This window comes from Streptopelia decaocto (assembly GCF_964273445.1).
Source record: "Streptopelia decaocto genome assembly, chromosome: 31".
NCBI classification, from domain to species: domain Eukaryota; kingdom Metazoa; phylum Chordata; class Aves; order Columbiformes; family Columbidae; genus Streptopelia; species Streptopelia decaocto.
Genome location: NC_138686.1, coordinates 37,460 through 57,817, shown reverse-complemented (window position 1 = coordinate 57,817; position 20,358 = coordinate 37,460). Strand labels below are relative to the sequence as shown.

The 20,358-nt window shown below is 54.2% G+C and overlaps 3 protein-coding genes across 9 annotated transcripts in view; 1 reads left to right on the top strand and 2 right to left on the bottom strand.

Annotated features, from left to right (window-relative positions):
- Positions 1-1,298, bottom strand: part of LOC309450862 (E3 ubiquitin-protein ligase TRIM7-like) — a 12,868-nt gene extending 11,570 nt beyond the window's left edge. Inside the window, exon 1 of the mRNA XM_082074022.1 lies at positions 744-1,298. Within this exon, the coding sequence (XP_081930148.1) occupies positions 744-1,247 (504 nt within the window). The 5' untranslated portion in view covers positions 1,248-1,298. The remainder of the gene's footprint in view (positions 1-743) is intronic.
- A 1,657-nt stretch (positions 1,299-2,955) lies between these two features.
- On the bottom strand, positions 2,956-7,833 carry LOC309450864 (uncharacterized protein). 7 transcript variants are annotated; one of them, XM_082074027.1, is made up of 6 exons: positions 7,741-7,785; positions 7,397-7,434; positions 7,054-7,091; positions 6,526-6,641; positions 3,904-4,824; positions 3,564-3,698 (listed from the first exon to the last, which is right to left on the bottom strand). In XM_082074027.1, the coding sequence occupies exons 4-5, from the start codon at positions 6,602-6,604 to the stop codon at positions 3,959-3,961; spliced, it is 945 nt and encodes a 314-aa protein (XP_081930153.1). In that variant the 5' UTR covers positions 6,605-6,641; positions 7,054-7,091; positions 7,397-7,434; positions 7,741-7,785; the 3' UTR covers positions 3,564-3,698; positions 3,904-3,958. The 7 variants fall into 7 exon arrangements, with proteins under 7 accessions (XP_081930158.1, XP_081930157.1, XP_081930155.1 ...); XM_082074032.1 differs by lacking the exons at positions 3,564-3,698; positions 7,054-7,091; positions 7,397-7,434 and adding exons at positions 2,956-3,217; positions 3,348-3,532 and having other exon boundaries at positions 7,741-7,833; XM_082074031.1 differs by lacking the exons at positions 3,564-3,698; positions 7,054-7,091; positions 7,397-7,434 and adding exons at positions 2,956-3,217; positions 3,366-3,532 and having other exon boundaries at positions 7,741-7,833.
- Positions 7,834-15,513: 7,680 nt separating this feature from the next.
- Positions 15,514-20,358, top strand: part of IL4I1 (interleukin 4 induced 1) — a gene marked incomplete at both ends in the record, with an annotated part of 6,085 nt that continues 1,240 nt past the window's right edge. Inside the window, 5 exons of the mRNA XM_082074020.1 lie at positions 15,514-15,526; positions 17,515-17,714; positions 18,111-18,223; positions 18,466-18,664; positions 20,344-20,358. The exon at positions 20,344-20,358 is cut by the window's right edge and continues 72 nt beyond it. Of these exons, the coding sequence (XP_081930146.1) occupies positions 15,514-15,526; positions 17,515-17,714; positions 18,111-18,223; positions 18,466-18,664; positions 20,344-20,358 (540 nt within the window). The remainder of the gene's footprint in view (positions 15,527-17,514; positions 17,715-18,110; positions 18,224-18,465; positions 18,665-20,343) is intronic.

Genomic DNA, 20,358 nt, shown 5'->3' with positions numbered 1-20,358 from the left:
CCCCCCCAATCCAAGGGGGGGTCCCCATCTCCCTTCACTCCCCCAATCCAAGGGGGAGGGGGGTCCCCATCTCCCTTCCTACCGCACCCCCAAGCCAAGGGGGGGGTCCCCATAACCCCTCGCCCCCCAAGCCAAGGGGGGGGGTCCCCATAACCCCGCGCCCCCCAAGCCAAGGGGGGCGGGTCCCCATCTCCCTTCACCCCCCCCCATCCAAAGTGGGGTCCCCATCTCTCTGCTACTCCCTTTAATCCAAAGGGGGGGTCCCCATCTCTCTGCCACCCCCTAATCCAACGGGGGGGTCCCCATCTCTCTGCTACTCCCTTTAATCCAAAGGGGGGGTCCCCCATCTCTCTGCTACTCCCTTTAATCCAAAGGGGGGGTCCCCATCTCTCTGCCACCCCCCAATCCAAGGGGGGGTCCCCATCTCTCTGATACTCCCCTTTAATCCAAAGGGGGTCCCCATCTCTCTGCCACCCCCTAATCCAAGGGGGGGTCCCCATCTCTCTGCTACTCCCTTTAATCCAAAGGGAGGGGTCCCCATCTCTCTGCCATCCCCCCAATCCAAAGGGGTGTCCCCATCTCCCTTCACTCCCCCAATCCAAGGGGGAGGGGGGTCCCATCTCCCTTCCTACCGCACCCCCAAGCCAAGGGGGGGGGGTCCCCATAACCCCGCGCCCCCTCAAGCCAAGGACGGGGGTCCCCATAACCCCGCGCCCCCCACTCCCGGGGCTGCCCCCCCTCACCTCCGCGGCGTGCGCCGCCTCCTCGGCGGGCAGCACGGTGTGTGCGCGGTGCTCCCGGGACAGATGACACACCACGCAGACGGCCCGGCGATCCTGCACGCAGAACAACCGCAGCGGTTCCCCGTGGCGCGGACAACGCGGAGGCCCCGACGGGACGGCGGCGGGAAGCGGCGGAGACGGAGCGGGAGGCCCCGGGGGAGCCTCAGCGAGACCTTGCGGTAAACCCAGTTGGCGCACGATATGGACGATGTTACCCAGAGAGCGGTTGGGGCGGAAGAGCCGCTGCGGGACCGGCTCCCGGCACTGCGGGCAGCAGAGGCGTCGCGCCGAGTCCTCCCAGCATTGGGTGACGCAGGCCCGGCAGAAGTTGTGGCCGCACTCGGCAACCAGCACGGGGTCGTTGAAGTATTCCAAGCACACCGGGCACGTCAGCTCGTCCTGCAGGCTGCGGGCGGCGGTGCAGGGAGCCGGCGGGACGGCGGGGGGAGCGGGCGGCGCCTCCATGGCGGCTCGGGAAGGACGAGCGCGGAACCAGCGATCCGCTCCGCGCCGGCGCCGCCGGCCGACTGAGGGGAGGTGGGAGGGGGTAGGGGCGTGGCCACGCCTGCGCGGGGCTGAGGGCGCGGCGTGATTGGTGGGTGGGGAGGAGGGGGCGTGGTCTTGGGGGGTTGTGGGTGGGGCTATGGGACCGTTCTGGGGTGGGCGGTTTCTATAGGGAATGGGGGGGCGGTTCTATAGGGAAAGGAGGTCGGTTCCTATAGGGAAGGGGGGGCGGTTCCTATAGGGAATGGGGGGCGGTTCCCATAGGGAAAGGAGGTCGGTTCTATAGGGAAGGGGGGGCCGTTCCTATGCAGGGGACGGTTTCTATAGGGAATGGGGAGGCTGTTCCTATAGGGAATGGGGGCGCGGTTCCGATAGGGAAGGGGGGGGCGGTTCCTATAGGGAATGGGGGACGGTTCCTATAGGGAATGGGGCTCGATTCCTATAGGGAAAGAGGTGCGTTTCCTATAGGGAATGGGGGTCGATTCCTATAGGGAAAGGAGGTCGGTTCCTATAGGGAAGGGGGGGGCGGTTCCTATAGGGATTGGGGGGCGGTTCTAATAGGGAAGGGGGGGGCGTTCCTATGCAGGGGGCGGTTCCTATAGGGATTGGGGGGCCGGTTCCTATAGGGAATGGGGGTCTATTCCTATAGGGAAAGAGGTGCGTTTCCTATAGGGAATGGGGGCGCTGTTCCTATAGGGATTGGGGGCCGGTTCCTATAGGGATTGGGGGGCGGTTCCTATAGGGAATGGGGGTCTATTCCTATAGGGAAAGAGGTGCGACTCCTATAGGGAAAGAGGTGCGTTTCCTATAGGGAATGGGGGGCGGTTCCTATAGGGAATGGGGGCGCTGTTCCTATAGGGATTGGGGGGCGGTTCCTATAGGGAAGGGGGGGAGCGGTTCCTATGGAGGGGGCGGTTCCTATAGGGAATGGGGGTGCGTTTCCTATAGGGAAGGGGGGTTGATTCCTATGGAGGGGGATGTTTCCTATAGGGAATGGGGGACGTTTCCTATAGGGAATGGAGGGGTGATTCCTATAGGGAATGGGGGACGTTTCCTATAAGGAAAGGGGGGCGGTTCCTATAGGGAATGGGGGGGCAGTCCTGGCCTGAAGCTGCGATAAAGGAGTTTTTGGGGGGTTGTTTTTCACAGCGTCGTGCTAAAAAATCCTGAAATCGGGGGAAAATTGGGCTGAAAAACCGTAATTCGGGGCCTGCGGGTTGGGGGGGGGTGTGCCCGCTTCCAAAATGGCGGCCTGGCCCTCAGGGCAGGGCGAGAAGAAACATGGCGGCGGCCGGCAAAATGGCGCCGCCTCCCCCATTGCCGCCGGCGGAGCTCCGCTCAAGATGGCGCCCGGGGCTGAAGCTCTGGCGTCCATCTTGGGTGAGGGCAACCAGCCGGCGTTGCCACGGCAACGGGCCCTGTTGGGAAGACAAGGCCTCTCAAAATGGGTATTTTTTGGAGCATTTGGGGCTTTTAAACACCCTTCCCGGCTCCAAATGTAGCGGTTTTGGCCCCAAAAGTGGTCCCTGATGCGTTTATCACCAATAAATTTATTGCCCCAATAGCAGTAAAAATAAACAGTAAAAATAAAGTCGTTAAATGAGATGCGACGCCCGATTCTCCATTTGTACGATAATTGTATTGGTGCAAAAATTACCGTGTTTTGGCGCAAAACCCACACATATTTTGGTGCAAAAATCACTATTTTGGCGCAAACCCCACCATATTTTGGTGCAAAAATCACCCTATTTTAGCACAGAAGCCCAAACCAGTGGTGAAAATCACCATCCATTTGTCCCCAATCCATGGTGACACTTTTCGCTCCATTCACCACCATGATGGGTCCTCAATGGCTCAGAGCTCCTCGTCCCCCCAAATCTTGTTGGGGCTGGTGACATGGGGACAACAGGGACCTTGGGGACAACAGGGACCTCATCTATTTGTCCCCAATCTACGGTGCTGCTTCTGTCTCCATCCACCACCATGATGAGTCCTCAATGGCTCAGGGCTCCTCGTCCCCCCAAACCTCATCCTGGATGGGGACACGGGGACAACAGGGACCTTGGGGACAACAGGGACCTCGGGGACAATGGGGACCTCATCCATTTGTCCCCAATCTACGGTGCTGCTTCTGTCTCCATCCACCACCATGATGGGTCCTCAATGGCTCAGGGCTCCTCGTCCCCCCCAAATCTCATCCTGGATGGGGACACGGGGACAACAGGGACCTTGGGGACAACAGGGACCTTGGGGACAACAGGACCTCATCTATTTGTCCCCAATCTACGGTGCTGCTTCTGTCTCCATCCACCACCATGATGGGTCCTCAATGGCTCAGAGCTCCTCATCCCCCCCAAAACTTGTTGGGGCTGGTGACACAGGGACAACAGGAACCTTGGGGACAACAGGGACCTTGGGGACAACAGGGACCTTGGGGACAACAGGGACCTTGGGGACAACAGGGACCTCATCCATTTGTCCCCAATCTACGGTGCTGCTTCTGTCTCCATCCACCACCATGATGGGTCCTCAATGGCCTCAGGGCTCCTCGTCCCCCCCAAACCTCATCCTGGATGGGGACACGGGGACAACAGGGACCTTGGGGGACACCAGGGACCTTGGGGAGGTGACACCGCTGGTGTTTGGCGAGGTGTGAACTCTGGCTGAAGGTCTCACCGCACTCGCCGCACCCGAACGGCCGCTCGCCCGTGTGGACGCGCCGGTGACGTTCCAGATGGGACGCCCACGGGAACCTCTTCCCGCAATCCCCGCAAGCAAAACCCTTGGGCTCCGCGTGCCCGCGCCGGTGGGCTAAGAAGGGGGGGACGGCCCCGAATCGCTTCCCGCAGTCCCCGCACTTGTAGGGCCGGTCGGGCGCGTGCGTCTTGCGGTGCTGGAGCAGGTGGGATTTCTGCGAGAAGCGGCCGCCGCAGCTCCCGCAACCGAACGGCCGCTCGCCCGTGTGGACGCGCCGGTGCCGCTCCAGGTGCGACACCCACGCGAAGCTCTTCCCGCAGTCGCCGCAACGGTGGGGACGGTGGCGGCGGCGCGGGAGAGCCGCTCCGGGTTCCTTCCCGCGTTCCTTTAAGCCCAAAATCCGCTCTTTTAAGCCCGAAATCCGCTCTTTTAAGTGCGCCCGGCGGCGGCGAAGCGCCTCGGGGGTTTGGTGGAAGGTTTGCCGCGGCGGGGCCGCTCGCCGGCGTGGCTGTGCCGGTGTTTGGCGAGGTGGGAGCGTTGGCTGAAGGTCTCGCCGCATTCGCCGCAGCCGAAGGGGCGTTCGCCCGTGTGGACGCGCCGGTGACGTTCCAGATGGGACGCCCACGGGAAGCTCTTCCCGCATTCGGTGCATTGGTGGGGTCTCTCGCCGGGGTGGCGTCTATGGGGGGGGATGTTGGGGGTGTCGGGGGGGCCGGGGGGGCGGGTTCTGTCGGGTGTTTGGGTTTGCGGCGGTTGGAGCCCAGGGGGCGGCGTTGGGGTGGGGGTCTGGGGTCTTCGGGGGTCGGGGAGGGTGGTTTGGGGTTCAGGAGGCTCCGGGTTGCTGGGGGAGAAAGGGAGGAGTGAGGGGGGGGGAGAGGGGATAAAGGGGGAAATAAGGGGGAAATAAGGGGAGGAAAGGGGGGAGAAGGAAAGGGGGGAAGGAGAAAGGGGGGAGAAGGAAAGGGGGGAGAAGGAAAGGGGGAGAAGGAAAGGGGGGAGAAGGAAAGGGGGGAGAAGGAAAGGGGGAGAAGGAAAGGGGGGGAGAAGGAAAGGGGGGGGGAAACGAGGGGGGGAAACGAGGGGGGGAAACGAGGGGGGGAAACGAGGGGGGGAAACGAGGGGGGGAAACGAGGGGGGAAAACGAGGGGAGAAAACGAGGGGGGAAAACGAGGGGGAAAACGAGGGGGGGAAGGGATAAAGAAGGGGAAAAGAGGGGGAAACAAGGGGGGGAAACAAGGGGGGGAAACAAGGGGGGAAACAAGGGGGGGAAACAAGGGGGGGAACAAGGGGGGGAACCAAAGGGGGGGGAACCAAAGGGGGGGGAAACAAGGGGGGGGAAACAAGGGGGGGGAAACAAGGGGGGGGAAACAAGGGGGGGGAAACAAGGGGGGGGAAACAAGGGGGGGGAAACAAGGGGGGGAAACAAGGGGAAAAAGGGGGGAAACAAGGGGGAGGAAAACAAGGGGGGGAAAACAAGGGGGGGAAAACAAGGTGGGGGGAAACAAGGTGGGAGGAAACAAGGCGGGAGGAAACAAGGCGGGAGGAAACAAGGGGGGGGAAACAAGGGGGGGGAAACAAGGGGGAAACAAGGGGGGAAACAAGGGGGAAACAAGGGGGGAAACAAGGGGGGAAAGGGAATAAAGGGGGAGAAAAGAAGAGGAAAAAGGGGGGGAAACGAGGGGGGGAAACGAGGGGGGGGGAAACGAGGCGGGGGGGAAACGAGGGGGGGGGGAAACGAGGGGGGGGGGAAACGAGGGGGGGGGGGAAACGAGGGGGGGGGAAACGAGGGGGGGGGGAAACGAGGGGGGGGGGAAACGAGGGGGGGGAACCGAGGGGGGGGGAAACGAGGGGGGGAAACGAGGGGGGGAAACGAGGGGGGGAAACGAGGGGGGGAAACGAGGGGGGGGAAACGAGGGGGGGGAAACAAGGGGGGGAAACGGGGGGGGAAACGGGGGGGGGAAACGAGGGGGGGGAAACGAGGGGGGGAAACGAGGGGGGGGAAACGAGGGGGGGAAACGAGGGGGGGAAACGAGGGGGGGGAAACGAGGGGGAAACGAGGGGGGGAAACGAGGGGGGGAAACGAGGGGGGGAAACGAGGGGGGGAAACGAGGGGGGGGGAAGGAGAAGGAAAAGGGGAAGGAAAAGGGGAAGGAAAAGGGGAAGGAAAAGGGGAAGGAAAAGGGGAAGGAAAAGGGAGAAAAGGGAAGGAAAGGGGGAAGGAAAGGGGAAGGAAAGGGGAAGGAAAAGGGGAAGGAAAAGGGGAAGGAAAAGGGGAAGGAAAAGGAGAAGGAAAAGGAGAAGGAAAAGGAGAAGGAAAAGGAGAAGGAAAAGGAGAAAATGGGGAGGAAAGTGGGGAGAAAATGGGGGGGAAAAAGGCGGGAGAAAATGGGCGGGAAAACAAGGAATAAAAGGGGGAGAAAAGGGAGACATTAAAAGAGGAAAAATAAGGGGGAAAAAGGGTGAGAGAGGAAATAAAATGGGAGCAAAAAGGCCAAAAAAAGGAGGAAAATGAGGAAAAAAAAGGGGTTTTGTGGCCACTCACCCAGGGCCATGAGCGTGCGGTAACTCTCGTGCATCACGTCGCGCTGCAGCGCCTCCTGTTGGGCCACCGGGGGCTCCATGGGGTCCCCCCAGTTCCGCAGGGGTCCCCAAAATCCCCTGTGGGACGAGAAACCTTTAAAATCAATAAATCCCACTCCAGTTCCCCCCCAATCCAGTTTTCCCAGTTACCTGGCTTAGAACTGAGCTAATGCTGCGAGTCCCCCCACTGGGGATAAAGGGAATGAGGGGGACAATATGGGGGGGACAATGGGACCAGGGGGACCCCAAATAACCTGGGGACACCCCAAGGGGATCCCACCCCAATCCCCCCCAAACCCAGTTCATCCCGGTTTCCCGGCTTAGAACTGAGCCTAATGCTGCGAGTCCCCCCAGTCCCCTCCCTGGGAATAAAGGGAATGGGGGGAGACAATATGGGGGGGACAATGGGACCAGGGGGACCCCAAATAACCTTGGGACACCCCAAGGGGATCCCACCCCAATCCCAGTTCATCCCAGTTTCCCCGCTTACCTGGCTTAGAACTGAGCCTAATGCTGCGAGTCCCCCCACTGGGAATAAAGGGAATGAGGGGGGACAATATGGGGGGACAATGGGACCAGGGGGGACCCCAAATAACCTGGGGACACCCCAAGGGGATCCCACCCCAATCCCCCCCAAACCCAGTTCATCCCGGTTTCCCGGCTTAGAACTGAGCCTAATGCTGCGAGTCCCCCCAGTCCCCTCCCTGGGAATAAAGGGAATGAGGGGGGACAATATGGGGGGGACAATGGGACCAGGGGGGACCCCAAATAACCTGGGGACACCCCAAGGGGATCCCACCCCAATCCCAGTTCATCCCAGTTTCCCCGGTTACCTGGCTTAGAACTGAGCCTAATGCTGCGAGTCCCCCCACTGGGAATAAAGGGAATGAGGGGGGACAATATGGGGGGGACAATGGGACCAGGGGGGACCCCAAATAACCTGGGGACACCCCAAGGGGATCCCACCCCAATCCCAGTTCATCCCAGTTTCCCCGGTTACCTGGCTTAGAACTGAGCCTAATGCTGCGAGTCCCCCCACTGGGAATAAAGGGAATGAGGGGGGACAATATGGGGGGGACAATGGGATCAGGGGGGACCCCAAATAACATGGGGACACCCCAAGGGGATCCCACCCCAATCCCCCCCAATCCCAGTTCATCCCGGTTTCCTTGGTTACCTGGTTTAGAACTGAGACTAACGCCGCGTCTTCCCTTCCAAAGCCGGGTCTGCGGGGCCGGGGGGGACACACAGCCCCCCCCGCTTGTCCCCCTTGTCCCCCCTTGTCCCCACTTGTCCCCCTTGTCCCCCAGCGCAATGGAGGCGCCGCTAGGCCTGGCTTTGCTCCGGAAGCCCAAATCTGTATCCGGGAGCGAGGAAATGCCCGAAAAATGGCTGGAAACAGCCCAAAATCAGCGTTATCCAGAGCCCTCTAGAGGCAAAAGCTGCTTTGGTGACAATAAACCCGGGATGTCACCTTTTGTCACCTTCTTGCGGGCCCCGTGTCCCCACGTTGGGGCCTCGGGGGGACCCGGACGCCCCCGTCGCAAAAATGGGGGGAAATGGAACAAATTCGCAGTAAAGATCGGGGGTTTGGGGCCAGAAAAGGAGAGAATGTGGGGCAGAAAATGAGAGGATTTGGGGCAGAAAATGTGAGGATTTGGGGCAGAAAATGTAGATAATTTGGGGCAGAAAATGTAGATAATTTGGGGCAGAAAAGGTGAGAATCTGGGGCAGAAAACGAGAGGATTTGGGTCAGAAAATGTGAAAATTTGGGGCTGAAAATGTGAGGATTTGGGGCAGAAAAGGTGAGAATGTGGGGCAGAAAACACGAGAATTTGGGGCAGAAAACATGAGAATGTGGGGCAGAAAATGTAGAGAATTTTGGGCAGAAAAGGTGAGAATTTGGGGCAGAAAACTTAAGAATGTCAGGCAGAAAATGTAGAGAATTTGGGGCAGAAAAGGTGAAAATTTGGGGCAGAAAATGTAGAGAATTTGGGGCAGAAAACATGAGAATTTGGAGCAGAAAACATGAGAATGTGGGGCAGAAAATGTAGAGAATTTTGGGCAGAAAAGGTGAGAATTTGGGGCAGAAAACTTAAGAATGTGAGGCAGAAAATGTAGAGAATTTGGGGCAGAAAAGGTGAAAATTTGGGGCAGAAAATGTAGAGAATTTGTGGCAGAAAACATGAGGATTTGGGGCAGAAAATGTAGAGAATTTGGGGCAGAAAAGGTGAGAATCTGGGGCAGAAAACGAGAGGATTTGGGGCAGAAAATTAGAGAATTTGGGGCAGAAAAGGTGAGAATCTGGGGCAGAAAAATGTAGAGAATTTGGGGCAGAAAAGGCGAGAATGTGGGGCAGAAAATGAGAGAATTTGGGGCAGAAAATGAGAGAATTTGGGGCAGAAAATTAGAGAATTTGGGGCAGAAAAGGTGAGAATCTGGGGCAGAAAAATGTAGAGAATTTGGGGCAGAAAAGACGAGAATGTGGGGCAGAAAATGAGAGAATTTGGGGCAGAAAATTAGAGAATTTGGGGCAGAAAAGGTGAGAATTTGGGGTCTCCAGCCTCTCCATTGCGTCTCCAACCTGCCACATTGGTCTCCAACCTCCCCATTGAGTCTCCAACCTCCTCGTTGGGTCCCCAGCCTACTTGGTGGATCTCCAGCCTCTCCATTGGGTCTCCAACCTCCCCAATGAGTCTCCAACCTCCCCAATGAGTCTCCAACCTCCCCATTGAGTCTCCAACCTCCCCATTGAGTCTCCAACCTCCCCATTGGGTCTCCAACCTCCCCATTGGGTCTCCAACCTCCCCATTGGGTCTCCAACCTCCCCATTGGGTCTCCAACCTCCCCATTGAGTCTCCAACCTCCCCATTGAGTCTCCAACCTCCTCGTTGGCTCCCCAGCCTACTTGGTGGATCTCCAGCCTCTCCATTGGGTCTCCAACCTCTCCAATGAGTCTCCAACCTCCCCATTGAGTCTCCAACCTCCTCGTTGGGTCCCCAGCCTACTTGGTGGATCTCCAGCCTCTCCATTGGGTCTCCAACCTCCCCAATGAGTCTCCAACCTCCCCAATGAGTCTCCAACCTCCCCCATGAGTCTCCAACCTCCCCATTGAGTCTCCAACCTCCCCATTGAGTTTCCAACCTCCCCAATGAGTCTCCAACCTCCCCAATGAGTCTCCAACCTCCCCATTGAGTCTCCAACCTCCTCGTTGGGTCCCCAGCCTCTCCATTGGGTCTCCAACTTCCCCCATGGGTCTCCAACCTCCCCATTGAGTCTCCAACCTCCTCGTTGGCTCCCCAGCCTACTTGGTGGATCTCCAGCCTCTCCACTGGGTCTCCAACCTCTCCAATGAGTCTCCAACCTCCCCAATGAGTTTCCAACCTCCCCATTGAGTCTCCAACCTCCTCGTTGGGTCCCCAGCCTCTCCATTGGGTCTCCAACCTCCCACATTGGTCTCCAACCTCTCCAATGAGTCTCCAACCTCCTCAGTGAGTCTCCAACCTCCCCAGCAAAGATGCTCCCACCTAAGTCACCTCCAAATTACCACCCACTCGGGCCCGTGGGTGCTGGTGGGACACCACCTTGGTTTCTCATCCAACCACCAACAATTCCAAGCTGAGCGGGCAAGAAGGTCTCCAAGTTTATTCTTCGTTTCTTCTTGTTCTTCTTCTTCTCCCGTGTCACCCAACAAGGCCCTTGCGGCTCATCTCACGCCAGCAGATCACGCGGCGACGGAAGAAGACGAAAGAGGTCCCGGCGTCTCATCACGGCCTCGACGGCCACCCGCAGCTCCGCGGTGCCGATGAAGGAGCCGTGGCGCCGGCGCCGCCACCGGTCGGCGTCGTTGACCAACCCTCTGCACAGAACCCCCATGGACGCGTCCATCAACTTCTTGGCCTTCGCCGTCATGCGCCGGGGCGGTAGTTGACGCAGGAGCTGCGAGATGGAGTGTTGGCAAGACCCCATCTTCACCCAATGGTTGAGTGTCCTCATGGGTGGTTTCCACCGGTTGCGTCGGCACGTTGGTCTTCGCCGCTTGAGCAATGGCCTCACCCGTTGGGTCTTGTCTTTGCTCTTCCTCAAGGTTCTTCCTCTCTTGGTGGCCATTGCGTCTCCTTGGTCTCTACCCACCGCCCGGTCCCACCACAACTATGGTTGGTTGGTTGGTTGGTGGGTGGAACAATGGAGGGGTGGAATATTCAAATGAGCGCCCAACGACACGGCGCGCCATTGGCCGGTTGGGACGTGGCCCTTGTGAGGTAGCTCTTCCTCATTGGGAGGTGGCGTGGGGGGGTTTTTTTGGCCTGAAAACCAAGGAATTACACCAAAATAACACAAGAATTTGCATAAGGATTTTTGGGGGGGCCTAAAATTTAATAAATGACACCAAAAGAGCGCAGGAATTTGCATTTTTGGCCTGAAAACCAAGGAATTACACAAAAAAAAACAGGGTTTTTTTGACCTAACCCCCAATGAAAATCCCCCAATAAATAAATTAAATTAAATTATATTAAATTAAATTAAAGTGGGGTGAATTGAGGAGGACAAGGGGGTTTTTGGGGTGTCAGGATGGCCGAGTGGTCCAAGGCGCCAGACTCAAGCTCGTCGCTTTCCCTCCTATGGGGATTTCTGGTCTCCGCATGGAGGCGTGGGTTCGAATCCCACTCCTGACACACCTTTTTCCTTCTAATAAAATTAAAAAATAAAATTTAAAAAAATTAAAATAGTCTCATTTTTTTAACAGAAAATGCCTATTTTCGCTTTTTTCCCCCAAATTATTGCACCTATAAAGCTGGGGGTTCATTGGAATGATGTGGGTGTGCAATTAAAGCACCAATGACAGCAGCTCCCTGGTGGTCTAGTGGTTAGGATTCGGCGCTCTCACCGCCGCGGCCCGGGTTCGATTCCCGGTCAGGGAAACTCCCCTTTTCACTCTATTTTGAAATTTAAAATGTTAAAAAACTTAACATTTAAATTTTAAAAATTAAAATTTAAAATTTTTAAAATATAAAAATTTAAAATTTTAAATTTTCCCTCTGATTCCACCAACAATCGACTTATTTTCCCAGCAAATTCAAACGCCGCCATCACCCTAAAAGCAGGTTGGCACCTTTGCCACATGCCGCTGGGCTTCATCGTACTTAAGAATCAATGTAATTAATTAATCTAATTAATGAAGGATAGCAGAACGCCCCTCGGGTAATTTAAACTAGTGGGACTCGCAGCGATTCCCATAATTTGTACGCAATTAAAATACGTATATTAAAGTATTTATAATCACCGACTTGAAGTGAGAAAATCACCTATTTAAGGTATTTTGCATTTTTGGCTTGAAACCCAATGAATTACACCAAAAGAACACAGGAATTTGCATAAGGAACCTTTTTGGCCTGAAAACCAAGGAATCACACCAAAAGAACAAAGGGAAAGCCTAAAAACTAATAAATTACAGCAAAATAACGCAGGAATTGGCATTTTTGGGCCTGAAAAACAAGGAATTACACCAAAAAGGACACAGGGATTTGCATAAGGATTTTTTAGGGCCTGAAAATCAAGGAATTACACCCAAAGAACACAGAAATGTGCATTTTTGGCCTGAAAACCAAGGGTATCTATTTTCCCTCCGCTGATTATTTCTGGTGCGCAAATAGAGGACAAAAGATTCTCGCTAAGGAAACCACGACCCCTCCTCATCCAGCCTACTTGGTGGATCTCCAGCCTCTCCATTGGGTCTCCAACCTCTCCAATGATCCTCCAACCTCCCCAATGAGTTTCCAACTTCCCCCATGGGTCTCCAACCTCCCCATTGAGTCTCCAACCTCTCCAATGAGTCTCCAACCTCTCCAATGAGTCTCCAACCTCTCCAATGAGTCTCCAACCTCCCACATTGAGTCTCCAACCTCCCACATTGGTCTCCAACCTCCCACATTGAGTCTCCAACCTCCTCGTTGGCTCCCCAGCCTACTTGGTGGATGTCCAGCCTCTCCATTGGGTCTCCAACCTCTCCAATGAGTCTCCAACCTCCCCTATGGGTCTCCAACCTCCTCGTTGGGTCCCCAGCTTACTCCTCATCCTCCCTTATGAAATAAACCACCACGGGCTGCCATGTTGGGACTTTATTGCGCCGATTTCACCCCCGAAATCTCCCAAATCCACTCGGCCAAAGCGGCTCTTTCTTCTTGAGAAATTGGGGTGGTTTTCGGCATTTCAGCGCGTTCTCTAGTCCCCGTTTCTGGAGGACTCGGTGGCCACCGGTCCCCGCCACCTCTTGGGCACCACGCGCCGTAGGGCGGCCTGGACGTGCGTGGGGCCCACGAGGCGATGGCGGCTCCTTCTTCTCAAGTGTTCGGCCTCGCTCAACACCTGATTGTGAATGTTCTTCATAATGTTGTCCACGACGTCCCGGGCCTGGTCCGAGAGGAGCCAGTTGGGCCTTGAGGGGCTTCTCTTGGGTTGCTTCATGGGTTGACGCTTGGGTTGCTTGGCTGGAGATCTCCCATCATGGCTTCTCTGTCTCCTTCCATTTCGGGATGTCCTTCCACGCTGGGATATCCTTCCCTTTCGGGATATCCTTCCCTTTTGGGATATCCTTCCCTTTCGGGATGTCCTTCCCTTTCGGGATGTCCTCCCCTTTCGGGTCTTCTGGGTCTTCCTCCCTTTAGCAGCCGCCATGGCTCCGTCTCCTCTCTTTGCTGCCCAGACCCCTTGTGTCCAACAATCGTCCCCGCCCTCCCCAATTTATGCCAACATGCAAATGAGGGCCAGCTCCAAGCCCTTCCATTGGCCAAGAGAACAAGCTCCAACCCTAGTTCACAATGGGGAGAACCACGGTTGCCGGGCTCCCTCTTGGCCCATGGCAACCAGGCCTAATGTCAACCTACCCAAAGACCAAGACCCCTCAACGCCTCCAAGGCCTAAAACCCCTCAAGGCCTCCAACGTGCTCGCCCTCCCAATCAAAACCTTCCCCCCAACCCAACAAAGAGCCCTTATTTCCCAGAGTTTCGCCCCAATCTCCAAAATGGGTTGCGCGGCCAAGCCGATGACGTGCAAGACGCGTCTCATGGGCGAACAGGAACCAAATGGAAACCCAATGAAGAGCGACTTTCCTCAACAGAAGCCATTGTGTTTGCCAGCTCAAAGGCTCACAAGCGCTAATTACTTTGTTAATAAATCCACCCAGATACACCCTGGGTTTTTCCCATCTCTGCCCTTCACATACGTATCTCATTTCCATATCCTCAACGCTCACGTATATTCACACCTCCCGTGTTCCTTGAGCCGCACCAACATCAATTCTAATGGACCAACCCCTGGCTTCTTATCTTCCCACCATCAAGGAAAAAACCCAACGTTAACAGTCAGAAAAACACCGATTCGCAAGCAACAGTCCTCCCCGTCTTGCCAAATCGCCAACTGATTCCATCCATGTCGTAATCGGTTTGGGGTAGAAACTCGGTTTCCAGCAGCGCTCAGGGAAGTAGAAGAGGAGCCAGAACATGGGAGGAACTAATTTTGCAATTATTGCCTTGAAATCCTTCCACTCAGACAATAAACTACGTCATTTTGGGCCCAGCCTTGGTAGGACACGTCGAAACGAGACGGAATTAACCGTCCTCCATCCAAAAGCTCCACCTGGTTGCGAACACGTCTCCTTTAATCCCCAAATCCTCCAGGAAGTAACGTTTGCTCCATATGGAGCAATAATTCTGCATTTCCAACGTAGACGCCCATAGGTATCAGGAAATGAACCTGGTGAGCCCAACACGGCTAAAAACCAATTAAAACATTAACAAACCAGACGCCAAACGATGCCTTTGCCTTTCCTGATGGGTTTTCTTAACCTCATGAAAAAATCATGCAATCCTTTAGCATTTCTTCGCATTTTCCACAGAGCTGCCCAATTTTAATGACAATAAAGGGAACTTTGAGGACGTTTAGATGCAAAGAATCGGTTCCTATTTTTGCCTTGACGCCAGCGGAGATTAAACAAGCGTCGCCTTGAAATTAAACCCATCGTTTTGGCCTAAACTCCCTCGTCCTCATTCTCCAAAACTCAACCTGTGGGAGCTCAACTTGATGATCTTCCCATTTCCCACCCACCTTGAGATATTGTGTTAGTAAATCAAGACATTTTAGGATTAAATTGCGATATTTTAGGACTAAACTTGATGAAAAGCCCCACGATGCCGTTGGGACTCGAAACGCGGCGATGAGGTTGGGAAGCTCAGGATGTTCCAATGGAAACGGGGCCAAAAGAAGACAGAAAATCATCATAATAATAGCAAAGTCTCACCATGGGATGGCTCCTCGGTTCAATTTATGGTCCTTTGATTGGTCAAAGTTCTTCATTCTGGAAAAATCCCGGCACAACTCACTATTTTTTGCCATTTCGGTGAAGGCGGCCGAGTCCCCTCTATAGCAACGAAGACGGAATCGAACACAAATCATTCAACGCTGATTGTAAGAACATACAATGATGAACCATCACCTGAAAACCCCCATTTCCATCACCAAAAAGGTGGTTTTTTGGAGCTGGGGGACACAGGACGAATCCCACGACGTTGAGATGGATTTTGATAGGAAGGAGACACAAAACCAAACCCAACGTTGGGCGAATCCCCTGATATTTAGACCGATTTCAATGGGAGGGACACACGGGGAAGGTCTCTGCCCTTCACCAGGAACTTGGTGACACCCTTGGCCCATTCTGATATTCATGACACTTCTCAAACATGCCACAGACCAATGGCTGTTGTCCAAAGCTCGTAACATCCGTGATTAAAGATAAAAAAACTATCCACCACTTTTCCTCCTGATGATAAATCACGCATTGCTCACCCTTTTGCTGATTGGTAGAATTCTTCTAGATAGGTCTGACTTTTTTTTAAAGCCAGGGTATAAAATGAAGACGAATCGCACGAGAAGACTCGTCTTCCCACCGCAACCATGGCCGGGATCGGTGAGTGATTCTCCCCTCAATCTTCAACCTTCTCACTCTATTTTCTCCCCATTTTCTTTCATCTTCAATGCCCTTTTAGCTGGTAGAACATCTGCCCTTGGTGTCGCTTCCATGGCCAGAAACCTTCCTTTCCTTCAGCTCAACCACTTCATGGTCATTGGGTGTTGGGTTGTTGAGGTAGAGGCACCACCAACGTCCAAGGACCTTCTTGGAGGACACGTTCCCGTTGGGTTCTTGAGGTAGAGGTGGCACCACCAACGTCCAAGGACCTTCTTGGAGGACACATTCCCATTGGGTTCTTGAGGTAGAGGTGGCACCACCAATGTCCAAGGACCTTCTTGGAGGACACATTCCCATTGGGTTCTTGAGGTAGAGGTGGCACCATCAATGTCCAAGGACCTTCTTGGAGGACACGTTCCCGTTGGGTTCTTGAGGTAGAGGTGGCACCACCAATGTCCAAGGACCTTCTTGGAGGACACATTCCCATTGGGTTGTTGAAGTAGAGGTGGCACCACCAACGTCCAAGGACCTTCTTGGAGGACACGTTCCCGTTGGGTTCTTGAGGTAGAGGTGGCACCACCAATGTCCAAGGACCTTCTTGGAGGACACGTTCCCATTGGCTTTGGGGGTTCTCCATGTCTACCCATGACACCAGAAGGTCTGATGGAAGACGGAGAATCCATCAGACATCTCCAAGACCTGGTCCCAAGGTCTTTTTGTTCTCCCATGGTCACCTTGATGTCCAACAAGATCCCCTTTGTCTTCCACATGGTCCGTTGGTCTTTGGGTGCCCAAATTATCTACAAATCTGGGGCCATTCCAGCAAAAACTTATTCCACAGGGAATTTCCAAGAGTAAGAATTACCCAAGGTGTGGCTTCATATATTTTTTGGAAGCAAACCAGCAATATTTGGGGGAAGAAAAGAAAATGGAAGTCACCCTGTGGTTATTTTGGAGAAGAGAAACCAAAATTACAAATATCACAGGGTGGTTTCTGCTCAAACTTCCCTTCCATGTGAGAATATTTAATATAACGCTCGCTGTCCCCTATAGGTGTCTCCATAGGGTATCTCTGACACTAAATCACTAAATAAATGGAGAAGTCCCATCACTTGTCTTCATCTATGTGATATTGTCCATCTTTCTATGTTAGATTGTCCATTTTTCTACATGATATTGTCCATCTTTCTGTGTTATATTGTCCATTTTTCTACATATTGGCCATCTATGTTGTATTGTCCATTTTTCTACATAATATTGTCTATTTTTCTATGTAATATTGTCTGTTTTTCTATGTAATATCATCCATTTTTCTACGTAATATTGTCCATTTTTCTACTTAATACCATCCATTTTTCTACATAATATTGCCCACCTTTCGATGCTATATTGTCCATCTTCCTATGTTATATTGTCTATTTATCTACATAATATTGTCCATTTTTCTATGTAATATCATCTCCACCTATTCTGTCCGATAGTGTCCATCCAGTCTGTCTGTCTATATTTCTATATAACACATCAAAACCACCATGAATTACACACTTCTGGGAAAGGGGCAACGAAATCAACTCAATTCTTTGCACGTTGATGACATTAATTACCATTTCTGGTTACTTTTGAGCTTATTTGAAGGGGTTAAACTCATTTCGGGGACCCACCACGGCAGCCGCGTGAGCAGAACATGAGCACGAAGACGAAAAACCATAGACGGGGTCGATTTATCTTTAAAATATACCAATAAATCACAGGGACTTGGCGTCTGGGCGCGGTCGCGTGGAACCTGATGCCATCAGGTTTCATAATCGTGCCAGTTGATCAACAAAACACGTCGGCTGGATGGTTCCTCTTTGAGGTTTGGACACCTACGGCTTTGGAACCAGTTTGTGCTGCCACTGACGTGCCGGGATGCCAGAGATGAACCCCAATGCTCATTACCGAGTGTCTCCATTGCATTATATTCTTCCCTCCCCTTCTTCTCCCCCCAGTTCTCTTCCAAATCCTCCTTCTTGTGGGTCTCCTGGGCGCAGACGAGTTCCCGTGTTACCCCGACAAAGACTATGAGGAGTTACTGGAGATCGCCAAGCATGGGTTGAAACACACAACCCATCCGGTCAACGTGGTCGTCGTCGGCGCGGGGATCGGCGGGTTGACGGCAGCGAAGTTGCTCCGAGACGCCGGCCACAACGTAAGTAGTTGCGTGAGAGCCGTTGAGTCTCATTGGACCTTGAGTCTCAACCTACACGGAGCATTTTCCACCTTGGAGAAGGAAAGGACCACGGTGGTGGGAGGAGGTTGAAGCGGTGGTTTAATTAGGCTGGACTAGACCCATCCAGAGGCACCTCCAGGCTCAAGTTCTACAACTTGTAGCCCCAACAGTGATGCCCGTTGACGTTGGTCAACCAGCGCAAGGCCCGTGAGTCCGTCAGGTCCTGCCTCGTTGGGGCAGAAGGTCCTTGGAGGGTTTCAAAACCACATTGACCATCAGAAGGTGGCGGAAAAAACTCAGACGCGTGGGTTTTGAAGACACGGAGGGACAGGTTGGTGCCCATTTCCAAAAACCTCTTGTCGTCCCCATCCTCAGGTGACCATCTTGGAGATGAGCGACCGGGTCGGCGGGCGGATCTGGACGTACCGACCCAAGGGACACGACTGGTACGTGGAGCTGGGAGCCATGCGCCTGCCACCCAACCACAGGTAAGACAACGTCCTACGTCACCACCACGGTCGAGACGAGGAACCGGCCCATTTTGGGGAGAAACCTGCGGTTTGAGATGGGGCACAAACCACATGGTCACCTTCGATTGAGTAGAAGGGAGGAAGGGCCTCAGCTCATCTCAGGACGGTGACACGTGGCTACACCAACGTAACCAATGGGAAAGTAGAATTTGGAGGGTTGTTGGTCAACACTCACCCCCATGCATTCTTCTCTTGTCTAGGATTGTCCACGAATTCATCAGGCAGTTTAACCTGAGTGTAACGCCGTTCCGGGAGGACAACAACACCTGGTATGCCGTGAACGGTGTTCGGAAAAGAACGAAGGAAGTCAATGAAAACCCAGATGTCCTCAAGTACAACGTGGATCCATCAGAGAAAGGCAAGAGCGCCACCCAGCTCTATAGAGAGGCCCTAGATAAGGTACGTGCCCATAGGGGAGGGATGCGACCTCGTACGTCCTAAAGATGTTGAAGCTGTTTCCTCCGAGCTGTGGTTGATCCTCACCTGCACAATGGGTTGAGGGAGACCCAAGGGTGGGTTGAGAATGACCCAACCAGGGGTTGAGAATGACCCAACCAGGGGTTGAGAATGACCCAAGGGTGGGCTGGGGGAGACCCAACCAGGGGTTGAGGGAGACCCAAGGATGGGTTGAGAATGACCCAACCAGGGGTTGAGGGAGACCCAAGGATGAGTTGAGGAAGATCCAACCATGGGTTTGGGAAGACCCAAGGGTGGGTTGAGAATGACCCAACCAGGGGTTTAGGAAGAAAGACCCAAGGGTGGATTGAGAAAGACTCAACCAGGGGTTGAAGGAGACCCAAGAACGGGTTGGGCGAGACCCAACCAGGGGTTTAGGAAGAAAGACCCAAGCGTGGGTTGAGAAAGACCCAACCAGGGGTTGGGGGAGACCCAAGGGTGGGTTTAGGAAGACCCAAAGATGAGTTGAGGGAGACCCAACCAGGGGTTGGGGGAGACCCAAGGATGGGTTGAGAAAGACCCAACCAGGGGTTGGGGGAGACCCAGGGATGAGTTGAGGAAGATCCAACCATGGGTTTAGGAAGACCCATGGGTGGGTTGAGAATGACCCAACCAGGGGTTTAGGAAGAAAGACCCAAGGGTGGATTGAGAAAGACTCAACCAGGGGTTGAAGGAGACCCAAGGATGGGTTGGGCGAGACCCAACCAGGGGTTTAGGAAGAAAGACCCAAGCGTGGGTTGAGAAAGACCCAACCAGGGGTTGGGGGAGACCCAAGGATGGGTTGAGAAAGACCCAAAGATGAGTTGAGGGAGACCCAACCAGGGGTTGAGGGAGACCCAAGGATGGGTTGAGAAAGACCCAACCAGGGGTTGGGGGAGACCCAGGGATGAGTTGAGGAAGATCCAACCATGGGTTTAGGAAGACCCATGGGTGGGTTGAGAATGACCCAACCAGGGGTTTAGGAAGAAAGACCCAAGGGTGGATTGAGAAAGACTCAACCAGGGGTTGAAGGAGACCCAAGGATGGGTTGGGCGAGACCCAACCAGGGGTTTAGGAAGAAAGACCCAAGCGTGGGTTGAGAAAGACCCAACCAGGGGTTGGGGGAGACCCAAGGGTGGGTTTAGGAAGACCCAAAGATGAGTTGAGGGAGACCCAACCAGGGGTTGAGGGAGACCCAAGGATGGGTTGAGAAAGACCCAACCAGGGGTTGGGGGAGACCCAAGGATGAGTTGAGGAAGATCCAACCATGGGTTTAGGAAGACCCAAGGGTGGGTTGAGAATGACCCAACCAGGGGTTGAGGGAGACCCAGGGACGAGTTGAGGAAGATCCAACCATGGGTTTAGGAAGACCCAAGGGTGGGTTGAGAATGACCCAAGGAGGGGTTTGGGAAGACCCAAGGGTGGGTTTAGGACCCAACCAGGGGTTGGGGGAGACCCAAGGATGGGTTGAGGAACGGCAGAGGCCAAACTTCCCAAAAACTTGAAGCCCAAGTGGTGGGATCAACTAGGTCAGGCTCAGCTCCAGGATTTGCCAGAGCCCAGGAGAATCCTGAGAGAATTTGGGGCGACACTTTTGGGAAACGCACTTTTTCCTCATGAATGTGTCGATGTTTCCTCTCCAGGCTTTTCAGAAGTTC